This window comes from Pleuronectes platessa, chromosome 4 (genome assembly GCF_947347685.1).
Source record: "Pleuronectes platessa chromosome 4, fPlePla1.1, whole genome shotgun sequence".
In the NCBI taxonomy this organism is placed as follows: domain Eukaryota; kingdom Metazoa; phylum Chordata; class Actinopteri; order Pleuronectiformes; family Pleuronectidae; genus Pleuronectes; species Pleuronectes platessa.
In genome coordinates, this window is record NC_070629.1 from 6,344,559 (window position 1) to 6,360,930 (window position 16,372).

General features: G+C 41.2%; 1 protein-coding gene across 2 annotated transcripts; it reads left to right on the top strand.

The window, feature by feature from the left end:
• The first annotated feature begins 420 nt into the window (after positions 1 to 420).
• hdr (hematopoietic death receptor) lies at positions 421 to 9,919 on the top strand. Of its 2 annotated transcripts, none has more exons than XM_053420755.1 (10): positions 421 to 581; positions 2,275 to 2,425; positions 2,590 to 2,718; positions 2,845 to 2,956; positions 3,092 to 3,195; positions 3,575 to 3,667; positions 4,723 to 4,763; positions 5,454 to 5,696; positions 6,886 to 6,922; positions 7,812 to 9,919. In XM_053420755.1, the coding sequence occupies exons 1-10, from the start codon at positions 564 to 566 to the stop codon at positions 8,117 to 8,119; spliced, it is 1,236 nt and encodes a 411-aa protein (XP_053276730.1). In that variant the 5' UTR covers positions 421 to 563; the 3' UTR covers positions 8,120 to 9,919. The 2 variants fall into 2 exon arrangements, with proteins under 2 accessions (XP_053276730.1, XP_053276731.1); XM_053420756.1 differs by having other exon boundaries at positions 5,454 to 5,531.
• Positions 9,920 to 16,372: the final 6,453 nt, after the last annotated feature.

The following is a 16,372-nucleotide window of genomic DNA, read 5'->3' on the forward strand; positions in this document are numbered from 1 at the left end:
CAGCTTAACTACATAGACTCACACCTGAGTAACTTTAGACACACAGCAGGTCATCACAACAAAACACAGAAAGTTAATGCTACTGATAAACCACATACAAAAAGTTACCTAAACATTATGTTAAACCGAACTATCCTTGTGGACTTTTAATAAAAACAATTTGAAGGTGTCACTAAACTTTTTTAATATATTGTACTCTCTTGATGCTTGTTGTTCTGGGTTTGTACCCTCGTGGTTGAATGCACTCGATTTGTATGTCGATTTGGATAAAAGTGTCAGCTAAATGAAATGTAAGGTAAGGTAGTCAAACCAAACCTGTTTGGCACCTTACATATAAGGTCTATGTTTGGCACAAGCGCCACATGACGTAGGACCAGGCCGTACCGGGTGGCGCGGAGTGGGCGTGGTGTAGTTGGTTAAAAAGCGCCGCCGGGTCCCAGGCACTGGTCTTAGAGGATTTCCAGCAGCGCATCGGTACGTGACAGGAGCACCAGTGAATCCAGTAAAAACTATTTTGGAATGAGTCTGTTCAAAGCTGTGGATTTTCACCTGAAGAACCAAACATGACCTTCATCAGCACAGTAAGTCTTATTCCTGCTCTTTAACAGAGCGGTGCAGGGAACCTGCTGCCGGCTCACAAGCGTCCGAACTTTCCTCCTCACGTGTTGTTAGTTTCATTTGTTAGTTTCTCTCTCTCTCTTTCCAGAGTGTGTTGTTATCTGTTGCGTTTGGTGACCGATCACGTGGATAATGAGTCGGTGTTAAAACGAGGTTTCCCGTCTCACAGAGCTCTTTTCAGAAAGTCTCACAGCTCCGTCACATTCCCTGAGACTCAGGTGCGACATTCCTCGTGTTCCTCAGAAAACACACAGATGAAGCTAACTCCGTCATTAAGCACACACCCGTGAAGCTACTCCTGCTCGGTGTTAAGAGTGAAACGCAACCATCACGTTTTGACGCTTCAAGCGCTGAGCCGGTGCGTTTCCCGGTCCCTGCTGGAGAGTTGGTTATTTGGAAGCGCACCTTTTTAAGTTTAAATAGAGATGCTGCGGTTTCGACTGAATTAAATGGAGGCGATTTGTGGTTTGGCTCCTTAAGCTTCAGAAGAGGCGCTGTCTCGTGCACTCTGCCACGTTAATAATCCATTGTTTTTGAATGGAGTTCTGTGATCCTACCTGTCAGAGGTTTAACAAACTTATTCAGCGCTAGGGAGCTGACTGTTGTCAGCAGATGATGATTTGATTTAATAACTGAAGCGTGGGACGTCAAGTGATTCCGTTAAAAGTGTGTGATTCTGTACTTGTATCTTTGTGAGGACTTTTAAGCATAGACCAGCCAGAGTGAGGACATTTTGACCGGTCCTCACTTCTTCAATGGGCTGTTCGAGGGTTAAGACTTGGTATTGGGGTTAGAATTAGCACTAGGTTTGGGTTAAACATTTAGTTTGGATGATCAAACGTGTGTTTGTGTGTGCGTTATGGTTGCCACAGGTGTGTTCGTGCACCGGAAGATGCCCTTGCATCATGTGATCTCCAACACAAACAGAGCTGTGTGGCTCATGTTGTGAAATAAAGGGTTTGGAATACAACCTGTTCTATGCAAACTTGCCTTATTTGGTTATTCGTTCAGCCTGTGCCAGGTATTGTCTGTATCTGGGCTCCTCCTATTTGTATTTTGTTTCCTTACACTCATTTTACTATTAGTAAACTGAGACTTCACCTGATCACTGTGGTGAAGTCTGAGTTGGTTTAGGAAATCACCTTATCTAAACATTTCCCCTCACTTCGTGCCAAAAGTATGTGGCCTGATCTGAGCTGGATTTATTTCATTGGCCGTTAGAGGAAATGTTTCATCATCTCCCTATCGTCCTTAGAGAAACATGACTCATTCTTTTTCTTTGTTGCAAAATATTTGAGGTGTAAAAATACTTCTCTTTTTTTCCCTATATGAGTAAAACTAATTTCATATAAATGATTTATCAACCGGAAGAAAAAGAGGAAAAAAGAAATTATTTGTGTGATCAAGTATTCTGCTTTATTTTCTTAATTAACTGATGTTTAATTTGTAAAATGTGACAACGGTTATGCCCATCTGAGTTTCCGAGAGTCCCATGATGATGCAATACAAATTGCTCATGAAAAAGTTAGGGCAGCAGCTAATGATTTTATTATTAATCTGTCTGTTAGTAATTAAGATGTGATGGAATCATTGTTTGCTCTCTAAAATGTCCTTTTATTATGGTCAAACCATGCCATTTTTGTCGTCATCTGTCAGAGTTTTGCCGTGCTGGTCTTGCTCCTCTCAACCACTGGGGTGTTTCCGCGGCCCAGCCTTGACTTTGGAAGCAGGACACAGCGGGATGTCCACTGCAAAAGAAATCAGGAGTACCTGTACGGCAACAAATGCTGCTTAAACTGTCCAGCTGGTAAGTCAAATGGAGCAGAGTTTGATTTAGTCCACTGACACTGAGGTTCTGTGATCGGCTTGAATCAGAAAGAGCTATCAGTAAACTGAAATAACAGGTTCTGTTAAATGTTGACAGCTCAGTTAAGAAGCTAATTAAAGATATTTTTGTTTTGTGTGTGTTAGGTACGCATTTGCAATCGCACTGCAGCCGAACAGGAGAGAGCGGGCAGTGTGAGGAATGTGACTTCGATACATACACTGAGCATCCCAATTACCTAAATCAGTGTCTCAAGTGCACAAAGTGTCGGCGAGGTAATTCTGCTTGACGGCTCGACAATTGAGTGGAATGACTGTAGAAGAGAAATCAATATTCAACCTTTACAGAGCGCCCTGGGAATGAACTCGGACTTAACAAGGCAGTTTTTCTTCTTTTCTCAGATCAGGAGATTGTAAGGCACTGTATGCCCACCCAAAATACTGAATGTGGATGCAAAGCGGGAGGATTTTGTGATCCTCAACAAGCTTGTGAAATATGCAAGAGGTGTTCAAAGTGAGTCTATACCAACAGCACACGACTGATGCATGATTAATTCGTGGTTTATCATATGAAAAACAGAGTTCTACTGTTTTCTAAGTCTGCTTCACTCATTTGAATTCCTGTTTGTTTTTCCTACCTCCAAACTAGGTGCGGAAAGGACGAGGAGATAGAGAGGAACTGCACCTCCACCACCAACACGGAGTGCAAGAAAATCCAGCCCGGCTCTGGCTCTGGCTCTAGCTCTGCCTCAGGTAAGGTCCTCTGTGGGAGCCAGTGCCACGTGTAAAGTTCTTCAAGAATTATGGCGACACCATTCCTCACTGGAGACAGCTCTTAATTTGACTAGCTACAAAACTGTGTCCCACATCTTGTTTGAAAGTAGTTTTAATCATTTTTTGGTTCTAGATATTCACTATTTTAGGCACAATGATTTGGCAAGTCATATGTATATAGCGGTTTTGTGCTAGCCATAAAAACTGGATTTGGTCCATTCTGCATCTACCAAATATGGACAAACTATACTGAAACCTGGCCATAATCTGCAGCTCTACACTCAAAAAATGAATATCAAACATGGCCTCTTATATGGTACTAATAGTTTTCACTTGTTTGTTTTATCTTTTTCATCAGCAAACGCGTATGTGATTGTGATCGTTGTAATCGTCGGTCTTCTTGTGGTCGCTGTGGTTGCAGTACTTATCTGGAAGAAATGCCGATCAACAGGTGGGTGGAAATAGAAAAACAACACTTTGTTTATAAAACATACTTGACATATGTACAATATCCACTTCTAAAGTTTAATGGATTAACAGCATGATGGGTAAACTGCTGTTCTTTGTGATGAATATTGTTATAAAATGATTTCGGTAAGCATTTAAAGATTTCTGTATGTTTTGATTGTGAATGTAAAACTGTACTGTAAAGAGATTTGAGTGGTCATCAAGGCTAGAAAAGTGATATAAATACAAAACCATTTACCATTTTAAAGAAACGCAAGTCCCAGCTTTCAATATGACACAACATTTTCACTTTGCATGAATTATGTTAATACCAGAAACAAGGAGTTTGCCAGCTTTGAACAGAATACATAAATATTGTATTTTATTCCCCTATTACTGTTTCATTGACACCCATAGATTGACCTAAAATACTGGACAAACAGTCGGAGCTCTCCCAGTAAATTTGCATCTGTCACTGGTCATTATTTAGACCAGTACAACTAATGATTACTTGACTGAAAGGAAATGTAGAACAATTACGAGAAGTGATGAGCTCTGATGTGAACGCCTGCGTTTCACTTGACGCGCCTGGACTTTGTTCTCACCTTCTTGTCACAACATTGAATGTTTTGTAGCAGTCTGTGCAGAAAGCAGTGTAACTGGTCTGCAAATGGCAGGTATGACGCTGTGTTTCCACTGGTGATCTCACAGTGGCAGGTGGCCTCACACACAGACAATAGTTGCTTGCTGATGATGTTGAATTAAGGCGTGGTAGGATGGAATGTAAATAACAAACCAGTGCCGGTAAGGTTGAATATCGCAAAAAGTGCAATAAAATACCTTTCCACGTCAAGACGTTTGCCCAGTCTCTGCACAGACTGACCTGGGAAACCCCCGCTCTCACACCACTGACTGCTGTGGCCACACATTTCTGTCCTTTTTCCATCCAGTGTTGACTTACCCAGAGTTTTACATTTCTTATCACACATGAATCTGACGGACTTGATATGGGGGAATTCTTTTAAGTTGCATAATCCTCTGCTCACATGCTTTCCTCAGACTCTGGGAGAGATCCGCCGGAGGAGATTAAAGTTGAGCAGGTGAGTCACTAGTAAAAAAAATTGCATCACACTGTATAATTAAATAAAAGTGCGGTAGTAGGGTGGGGCGATGACGCAAATGTTTCCATGGGCCACTGTCAGCCCAACAACTGCCAATTGACAATATATTATACACAGTGTGCAAATTACCATGACATTTGTGTTCATTAAGACCAAGTGATATTGTTTTAATTCAAAGTTTCCACATGTGTGGTACAACACTGGGTGCCGGCAGGAGAGTCAGAAATTAATAGAGTGGAATCCGGATAGGCTGAATGAATATGTGCAGTTATGGAGAAAGACTCAGCAAATTTAAGAAAAGTGTTGATCATTATGAAGTGATCAGTGTTAATAATGTGTTTGTGTTTTAAAACAAATTCATATTTATGATTTTTTTTATAAATATATAATAATTTCCAGGTCATAGGTTAATTTATAGAGTGAATGAATTCTCTGCGGCAAACCCCCCCTCCCCCCTCCCAAAAAAAGATGATGGACTCAGCCAATCACCAGACAATATATTCATCCAAATGCCCAACCCTGGTGCAAAGCAGTGAAATTAGTTGACTTCAAGTTTATGCTTGGTCAGATTCAATGTTTAGATGTCAAACATTAACGATGACTGCAAAAGCATTTGTGTGAAGTTGTAAAAAGAGTAAAAAAAATAAACTAAAACATTTCTTTAAACAGGATTGTTTAGACCGCTGTCCCACTGAGGAAAGGGAGTACGGAGAAACCCGAAGGCCAAGCTTCGCTCACTGGGCACTGGTGAGAGGCAATTCCTCCGTCACTACGGAGGAAAAGCACAAGCTGTGTGAAAGCCTCAACAGCTCGGCCAGTAACTCGCACCACAGTCTAACTGGCCTGCCATCCGCCTTACCTGTAATCCCCTTCCCAACCAGACCTGTGTATGCCCGGACGCCCGACAAGAGGGTGAGCGCAGCAGCAGCAGCTGCTCATCTCCATCATTGCTTCCATCATTGCTTCCATCCTGGCTTCTTCCCCTCTAACCTGCTTCTTCTTCATATCTGTTCACTCATGCTTTGCACTGTTAACTCGGCTGTCTGGTTACACCTGTCTTACAATCTCCTCCTTCTTTCCTCACGTTAACTAACCTAACTTCATGACACGAGTGCCTGAAATGTTCAAAGCTTTTTAAAAATATATCATGCATACATTCTATTCTAGCATGTATGAGCTACATTACACTGTGGAGACCAACACTAACGCTATCCAGTCCCATAATGCCATTTGATCACATTCACTGTGACAATGATGAACCCTGTTAATGAGATTAATACAAATTCTACAAAAGCTCAAACATTTCATCATCTTTTTAATGTCCACTCTGGCCAGCTGGATTTTCACAGAAATTGTAAATTTTGTGATGCATAGAACGAGGGTGTCATGAAATGACAGTGGCTGAAGTGTTGGATCAAATTCAAGTGACTTTAAAAAACTCCCTTGTGCAGTCGTGTTCTTGATAATCGAGTGCAGTTTTATGTGCAGCTTTAAGTAAAAAACGGACATCAGAATGCGTATAGCATTGTGAAACGCACCACTTCTTGTGTAATTGTGCTGCTCAGAGTTGTTTTGTTTGTTATGGAAGAGGGAGTCAATGAGTCACATTTTCCGGTATCAACGTTCCAATTTGCAAGCTCTGTCGCCATGTTGTGAGCGCAAGAGGTGGAAACACAAGCAACTGGGTTCACCACTTGTAAAACAAATGTCTGTGAATATGAGGAAACCCAAAGCCAGCATGCGGACAACCAGTGAAGCAGGTCCCAATACCACCCCACTATCCCTCCAAGCATTGTTGACCGCTATACAATGATGTACAGGACAGGCTTTTCTTCCTAAAACATGAAGATAAAGCAATACCGTAATACAATGCCATCAACTTCCAAAAAGTGAAAAATGCTGTAATATTCATTTTAACGTCATGTCGCCCCCTGTTGATTTACTGGCCAGACAAAAATAGACTTTTAATGCAGCTTAGTAGAGCAGGGAGCATGTCTTTTTGTCTTTCTGTGTATTTATGTTTTAGGATTAGTTGTATTCACCAAGAGTTGGAATAGAACTGAGTGTTAATGATTGTTTCTCTCTTTTTTTTTTATTATAGGAAGAAGAGGACTTTCTCAAACTTAATCCTGTGAATGGTAATTTGGTTATTTTCATTACTTCTTAACCATCCTTATGATAGTCACTTCCACGTTGATTCATGTGGACATTCGGCCTCATCACTAATTTCAATATACCTTTTTCCCTCAACTGGTTTTATATTTAAAGCAGCAGCTTGTAAACCAAGAACACATACAGGTGCATCTCAAGAAATTATGAAAAAGCTCTATTTTAAGATGGTGAAGATATAATTTGGCCTGGACTCATTACTCATAAACTAAAACGTTGAAGACCTTTTTCCATTTTAGTTTAAATAATCTTGGTCTACAGCTCGGGTTATAAAACTAAGGCTGTCAACCGATTTAAAAATGTTATTAATCACCATTTTTCTCTTTATATTGTTGTGGGAACAAACAATATACCAGTTTCCAAGTTCAGTTCATGCAGATGAAAATGAACGAGATCACGTTCCTAGTTAATTTTTTACTGAGATGATTTTATGTGACAAACGTATGGTCATGTGTTTGGTTATGAATCGATGGGGTCGGATCATGTCTGCGTGTCGCTCCACTCATCTAACACTGAGTTCTGACTGAGCGTCACGTCTCGTGCTACTGAGCACAACATGTCAACGAGTCATTTTCATGATGTTTAAATGCAGCCTCACAAACTTTGGAATGAATCAAACATTTCTTTCAAATCTATTTTGACTGGACTTTTGAATTGCAATGGCTGTGAGCTATCATAACAAATTTAAAAGTGACTTTTCGATAATATTGCAATTTCTCACCTGCACACACAAACATGAAAATGCAAACGTTAGAATTCTTTTGCATTGTGAGTTAAGTCAGTCGTTCCATTAAAAAATGTTCTTCCAACAGATTGTTGTTCAGGTGGTTGAATAAAATACTTTATCTTTGTTTGCAGGTGAAGAGTCTCTGAGGAAATGCTTCGAGTATTTTGAGGAAATTGAGTTCGACCAACACAAGAGATTCTTCCGTAACCTTGGGATCAGCGACAATGTGATTAAAAGCAAAGAGCCCCTTAACTATGTGGACAAGATCCATGAACTGCTGAATATTTGGGTGGAGAGAGAAGGCAGAGAGGCTAGCCTGAACGACCTGCTGAAAGCATTACTTGATTTGAAACAGAGGCGAACAGCGGAGAAGGTCAAGGAGGAAGCTATTCTCAATGGTCATTACGTCGAGTGTCCAACAGAATCAGAAATACTTTGATGATCCCAGGGAGAAGTTGTGTTTGTTCCAATGGCTCCAACAAAGATAAGAAATATAAGATTTACAAAATGTATAAAATTCTGCGTTCTGTACATTGAGATGAGTATCTAGTAGAGAGTGCATCTTACACTCGGAGAGAGGAGATGTGTAGTTTGATGGCCACAGGCAGGAATGACTTCCTGTGGTGCATCTTGGTGGTTTCAGTCTTGCACTAAACGTGCTCCTGTGTTTGACCAGAACCTCATGGAGAGGGTGGGAGACATTATCCAGAATGGCATGTAGTTTGCACTGCATCCTCCTGTCTGGAACCGCTATCAGGTGGTCCAGTTCCACCCCCCCCCCCCCCCCCAGCATCACTGGCCTTGCTGATCAGTTTGTTGAGTGTGTTGGCTTCTGCAATCCTCAGTCTGCTGTCCCAGCACACAACAGCAAACAGGCGAGCACTGGTCACCAGGGTCTCATAAAACATCCTCCGGACAGTCCGGCAGATGTTGAAGGATCTCAGTCTTCTCAGGAAATGGAGGCGGCTCTGGCCCTTCTTTTAGAGGGCATCAGGGTTCTTAGCCCAGTCCAGCTTATGGTCTAAAAACACTCCCAGGTATTTGTAATCCTCCACAATGTCCACGCTGACTCCCTGGATACAAACACGGGTCATCGGTGTCCTAACTTTCCTCAGATTCACAACCAGCTCCTTTTGTGAGCGGTGAACTTCCTTTTTAGGGACCAAAAAAAAAGGATCAAAACATGAGGATTACTCACTTGTGAGGTCCTTGTTGCTGAGTGCTTCTCCTCCATCCAGTACTGGTTGGAGGAGCATTGTACAAACCACAGTTGTGTTTTGGCCAGTAGTCAATCTATTCAGCCAAAGAAAGCCCACTACCAATCAACAGGGATGTAGTGTCATGAATTGGCGTTAGCTTGTGTTGACTTCTGCTGCTGTGATAAAGAAGGCATGACTGGGGAGGCCATTGTTCCTTCCCCATAATGTCTGCCTTGTCCTGTGGCATCACTTAAGGCTACTACGCATAGTGTTTGGAGAGTATTATTAAACATGCATTACTAATATTACTTGTCCAGCCAAAACACTTGCTCGTTGTCTTTCAAAGTCAGTCTTTTGCTGACTCGCCTGCTTCTATCTTCAGTCCTGTTCTCTACAGTCCTGATGAGAAAATGCTTTGTTAAGATTCGTTTAAGTCACATTTGCCTTAAAGCTTATTTTACTTGAAATAGTAAGTGCCTGCTATCTTTCATGCCAGACTATTTTAACAGAAGCCAAATTAAGATATGCTAATGTCTGTCATAGTGTGTATGATGTCCATTAGAGATTATTGATGTTCTTATTTTATTTATTTGATTGTAATGTTCTCAGGAATTAATGCCTTTTGGTTGCACTAACTGAGGAACAAATTCCGTAGAGCAATAGGATTACTGCAATTAAATATGGAGGATAGAAGTTAAAGTTATGAATATTTATAAAAAATGTTGTCTGCCTGACTCTAACTTATAGTTCTATTGGTTTACTACCAGTGAACAGCTGAAAATGTTGTGTGTTGCATTTCTGGGTACCATGATATGCTTCCAGTCACATTGTTACACCATTGTGTGTGTTTTTTGCACACTTTTTTGTCTCTTTTTGTCATGTTCGGGTCATACAATGTTTTTTTTTAACTCTGACATATTTCTTTTTATATAGAATCTCAAGAATTTTGTTTTTACAAAGAAGTTACATGTTAATGAAATATCAAATTGAGCATCTGAGCAAAAACTGAACCTTAAGAAATAAAACAATGTGAATATGAATGTGTCCGTTTTTTTTTCAAGTTTTCCCTGTGTGCAAAGCAGAAATATTGATAATACTAAATGTTCTGTTAAACATACAATTTGCTATGCAAAACGACTAATAGGTTTAATTAATAACTAAGCTTTATACTCAGACATGTAGTAATAGCCAGGCATCGTAAGAGCAGCATAATCGTTTCCAGTCAATTGATTAATATGTATTACAACATATTTATATATCCCACAACAGTATGAGATCAGAGTCCCACAGCTCGTCAGAGATTCTCTCACGTATATCCACCTCCAGTCCTAGAAGGCGTTTTACTCAGGTTTGGATGAAGCAGGAGGAGCGGCTCTCACAAGTCAACATATGAGGGGAATTCACTGTGAACTGATCAAAGTCCAGAGATCAGAACTGAGTCAGTGTGCTACATAGATAACTGGACCACACCCTTGTTCTAGGAACAAGACGTTGTCTACAACAGTTCCGGTGTTCACCTCAGATAATTGTAAAATAGCATGTGATGAAAACTTGCACTCTTGTGTCATGGTTTACAGCTTTAAACTGATTATTTTATGTAAATGGAGCATAAGTTATTTTATTTTCCTAGGCGATCGGCTATCTTCATCTTGGTAATATATAATAAAAGCCTGGAGGTGAAGTCTGCCTACTGAATATCACTATTACTACAGTTTATTGTATTTAAACCAATCTATTATTGTCTTTTCACTTTTTGGTAAATTGACTAGTCATTCAGCCATAACCTGTACGCTGAGCAAGTAAAGTATAAACACTTAAAATTGTCTCAGGATGGGTAACAACCTATAGAGGTTACATTTCTGAAACCTCCCAGGAGTCAGCTAGAGCTGAAGAGGCCTCTTGGATGAGAGGTGAAACTTCAAGTCCGGCTGCTTGTGCACATATGGACCTGGACGAATGAGAATTTTCACAGATATAAAACTCAACAGGGTAAATTGGTCCCTTGAGAGTTAAGCCACTTTTCCACTTGTCATAAAATACACTTGGTCCCACTTATATATGACTGTTGTCTCTAATGGTAATAGTTCAATTGACCTTCACTCCTTAGTCAAGGTTTACCCACCTTTTAATAACCTGCATATTCCCCTCTTATTCTGGTGTAAAAGAAATATTAGAAATGTAGTGTACTGACATGGCTTCATCACATCAAATGACATTGTTCATGCAGCACAAAGGAGAAATCTTCCTCTGGGAATCAAATCGGAGCTTCAGGTGAGATTGTTTTTCTCACATAGAAGACATCATCACTCTGGCTCCTGCTGTTCTTCTGTCATGTGCACTGAATTTGTCTCATGGTGAGCACAGTGCTATTTACCAGCAGGAGCTCAGTGGGCCATAAGATCACTACAGAGCAGTGCTCTCAGTGCCACATCAAAACAGAGCTCTGCCCAGTGCCGTGCCCTCCATGTGCGGCTGCTACATGTGGTGACAGTGAGTCGGCAGGGGACATGTAGTGTCCTGCTGAGTGTTTGCACTGCTTGGAACTTTCCAAGGTTGATTGCTTATGGCCCTTTCTCTCAAAACACATTTCTTCCCAGAGGTGCTGTGAGGGACTGGCAACAAGCGGTCATCAGGGTCTCGTCTACATGCTTCACTGAAGGGTGCATTTCCATACAGCCACCATTCAGACTTCTCACTAATGATTTCTGCCTCGTTTTCTTCATTCTCTCATTCTTCATTCAGTAAGTTGAATAGCGCTCTGCATTCACTGGCCATTTACTCCCATTACAAGAGCAATTTTCTTACATTACCGTTATGAATGTTGATGGGATTTCTGTGGTCGTCAATTCAGATACTAGCCCCATGGGTCAAAGCCAGAGCGGTTAATAGAAGTGTCACAGGCAACGTTCAGCTAAATGATACCTCTGCTGTAACGAATCAGCTTTCTGACTGTAATGCATCAAAGGAATGCTCGCTGAGGAAATCATTTAACATTGTGTCACAGGCGTGTTTTGTGTACCAGTCAAATTACCTCTCAGGATATGTGAGGCGAGGTGTAGCTCTATTGAAGATCTGAGAGCTCAGCTGCTCAGCGGCAGTACACTCTGTTTTATAAACCTTTATCTCCACGTATGAATGAGATGTCTCCCCCGCATGACCTCTTTAAAAATGTAAGTCCGTCACCTCAGTCAAGGAAAATACATAACTAAAAATCACATACTTCAAACATCTTCAAATAAAACTGAAACTTCACACAGCTAACAAACGAGAGTTTCCTCTAAAGCCACCTGATGTGATAAACGACATTGAGAGTGTGGTGCGACAAGGACAATGAATTTGAACTTACTCAACATCAAAGCTCTTTAATTATTTAGCGAGTGCCGCTGTGAGGCTACAATGGGCATTAATGATATAAATTGATTTGATTCCAATTAGCTTCTGAATTATCCCTATGAAGTACATTTAATATGATTGTGGTTGTTATTCTAACATAGATACAATAACAAAATTGACATATCTGACATCACCTGGTTATATTTAACGTGTTCCTCTTGTCAATTCATCCAGTATGTGAGCATGAACATTTTTGACCTGTTTGTTTTTTCTAGGTGAAAAGTGAAAGATCACAGACATTTTTGTGAGGCATCTCACATTTTTCACTGTGGAACAAAACTGTTCCCCAACCAATCAGAAGATGTGCTGTTAAAGTTGAACTAATTCAATCACTGCTTTTTGAAGTAATGGTGAGATGTGAAATTACTCCACTTGAAAACCTGTCAATGAAACGGCAATCCCTGAATCACTGTGTGACAGCACATATAAAAGACCTGTAAGAGCTGTTGGCATTCACCAAAAAAAACATCCACTGGAACCAGTTTTATTTGTGGTGCACTTAGACCATAAGATTGTTAATGAAAATCACGTTGATATTGAGCATTTGGTCTTCAATCAGGAAGCACTTTACTATCAGATGATCATGATAAATGTCTAAAGCCATATCAAAAATCCTTTTAGTGCCTTTTAATGGATAGAAATCTCATGATTTAACCTTTCAAAGTAAGCTCGACAACCAAACCCCATGCTAAGAAGATTGCTTTCTTCCAGAGTCCTTACAGTGTTTCTCAGTGATGTACTCCCAAAGACGGAGTCCAGCAGATGAAAATAAGATGTGTATGTTTTGGCTGCAGAGCTCACGTGCACACATGAGAGGAATGAGACTCCTGCAGACCCGTCATCTCAAAGAAAGTAGCAGAGAGATGTGTTTGATCCTGCACAAGAAAGATTCAGCAGAGTGTGACTGTGGGAAAACACAGGCTCAAGATGAAGCTGCACAGCAGGTGTGTTGACACTTCGATAACTGAGTCCTACTTCTTACAGATACATGATGTGATTCATTTTCATTAAAAGAACTGGATTACATCTCTACAATAAGATGGTTGGATTTGTCATCTAATTGTGCTTGTGGATCAATATTTACAGGATTTTCAATATGAGTCCTTAATATAAATATTAACATGCATATTTCAGTGAGCAATCAGCATGGCAACATGTTCTCATCACAGTTAACAACTCTTAACATTGTACTTACTGTACAAATTAATCTTTAATGTTGTCCTGTGCCACCTCCTCATCTACGCAGACCCTGACAGTCAAAACCAGTTGGGTCAACAACCATCTCAGGAGATGAATGGAGCTGCCAAGTTAAATTGCAGCTGCCCGTAACGGTGGAGAGATTCATGGATTCACAGTATCAAGAGCAAGAGAAATGGTCAGTGCAGGGACTCAAGTGATCCAGATCTGTGAAGTTAGCTATAGTAGGGATCCAAGAGAGGCCTGCCAGGAAGTGGAGGGCAGAGGAAGCTGTTCAGAAAGCGGAGGCAAGGCTTCATCACAAGAGGCTGGTGGAAGTGGTCGCACAAGGCTGAGCTGGACTGGAAATCCTTTTTCAACTGCTCAAACAAACACCATCAGTGAGCGAAGGAAAGGCCCTGCCTAGTTCAGGAGGACAGGAGAGCAGCAACGGAGGAAACAAGAAAAAGCTAAAAACAAAAGGCAGGGGGGAATGAAGCAACAAGTGATGTTGACAAGATGGAAGAATGAAGGCAAGAAGTGGAAGTGACCAGGGCTCTGCTTTGCAAAGCCACACCACATCCAATTGCACATCCAGTGAACAATGTGCTCCCAAGCGGATTGAATCTGCACAAGGCCACTGTGGGCCTGCTTACTTCGGCCAAGCGAAGTAAGCAGGCCCACAGTGTACAAAGCTAGGAACCCTGGTGCACATCTTGATCTGCTGCACAAATATACTTGGAGAGGGAGGCTACCGATGAAGGCATTAGGTCCTGAAGACTGTGGCTGATGCCATTACAAGCTGAGTGGGTGAGTTGGGACTGGAGTCTCAGTCCCAACTCTTCAAGCAAGCCTTAGAAAGAGTTGGGAAGCAGCCAAAAACCCGCTAAAAGACATTCTGCAGGAAACCTGTCCGGATTTTCCCTGCTTTCTGCAGAAAAATTCAAATGGCCTCCACTGTGTTTGGGTAGAGGGTGAAGTCTCAGAAGCTGCTCTCAGACTCTCCAGAGGATCCCGATGTGAGGACACAGCAGGACATACTCTGCAGGATTCACCTCAAGCGAGAAGGGGTCGCGATGATGCTAATAACGTCTGCAGCAACCAGACATTTTAAAACATTTAAGCTGCTTCATTCAATATTTTCATATAACCAATGGATCCCATGACTGTGTGCAATGTAGAAGAAATTGTGATTCATAACAAACCCACGGAGAATTACCTCTGTGAATTACTCCACATTTCCCCTGGTACATTGGTCTGAGATAGAAAGCAGATAGATGCTAATGTTGCTCTGCCTGCTGGAGTTGTACTCATGCCAGTGTTAGATAAAATGGCAGCTTTGTTATGTGTCAGATTGTCTTTACAGCTTATTACAGCTGCCGCCATGTGGCCCAAAAATCTATTGATGCAGCTCTGAAGATATAATATGTAACAATTCGGCATTAAAATATGTATAAACTACAGACTTGTGTTGTATATTCCATTTACTTGTGTCCTTAAATAATCCAAAAAGGGCATTTTATTTTGGTTGCCTTTTAATTTGCCTCTTGTCTGTTTACCCGAGGCTTTGTCTGTTTCTGCTGTAACTTCTGGGGCAAAAGCCGTATGAGGAAGGAATAACACTCTGCTAGTCAGTTAGCCAATCGGCTGTTTTTGCCTTCCACTGTTAATGTGAAAAAACTTTACTTACATGACCTCATCTGGGAGCGTCAGGTAGATTTCTTCTGCAATGCTAGTATAGACAACAACTCCCATGATTCCTGCTTAATGATGTCAACCTTGGTCTTTTGTTGTTGTTTTTTTTGGCTGGAGTGGCCTCTTGTGGCGGAAGTTATATATTATACGTCCAATTGTTTTTCTTAATCAAGCCTTCAACAGGAATTTCTATTTTTTACCAATATGACCATTGTTTCCAGTGATTATTGGTAAGACCCCAAAAAGACCAGCAGTCTCTCTTGAGAATTCAGTGCCATTTTTGATAACAACTCCATCAGCTCTTTAGTGGAGCTGAAGGCAGGGAGCCAAAACTTCTAGCATGTGTGTGATCATGATCCTAAAAGGCTTCCGGGATCCCATTGACATCCAGTGACAATATTACCATTGGTTCACTATGATGGAAGCAGTCTCACAACATTTCCCATTGCCACACCAGCATACTTTTAACACAGCAGTGTTCACTTAGCATCCCTTCAACTTGAAATCACATTTGCATGACCATTGTTCGATGGACAAACTGGTCTCACACAATTCCACTCGCATGCCTGTAAGTGCTGTTCTAAAAAGGATGCCGAGTACTTCTTATGAGCAATTTTGAGTGAATAGCGGCTGATTTTGATGATCACTCCATTCAGGCCAAGTAGGAAGGAGATAAAACAGCGTGTCAGTCTTCATACCAAGAGCTCTGTTCATCAGTCTTGAGAAGGGCATAAAAAGCCATTCAGTCTTACAATTTTGGCCTTCAGCAGTGAATTTCAGTGTTAAAATATGAGGCTATAGGAGAAAGTTTTAAATATATTGCCTACTTGTTGTAAATGAGGAGATTTGGCCTGTCCCTTAATCTGAATTTGTTACACTGATGTAAAACTCTGCTGAGAATGAATTGTAAAAGGTAGAATAGGTCACTGTGACAGAATTCAGGATTGCTTTCTCAGACTAAGGCGAGGCCATTTCTCCTTCACAATGCCAGCCCCTCTATTCACTGCTGGCACAGTGGCTGCACACCGTAGATCAGTATGACATCACGGACTTGAGTCTTCAATTTGCCTCGGGGCAGAATGGTTCATTCCACACACTTTGCAGCTTAATAACCCGAATGTCAGTTTCAGTGGGATTCCCAGAGGGGATCATAATTCCTGCACTTTGTCTTTGAGGAGGGAGCGTTTTGACCTGAGCTGCTGCAGAATATGACGGTCTTACCCGACGCT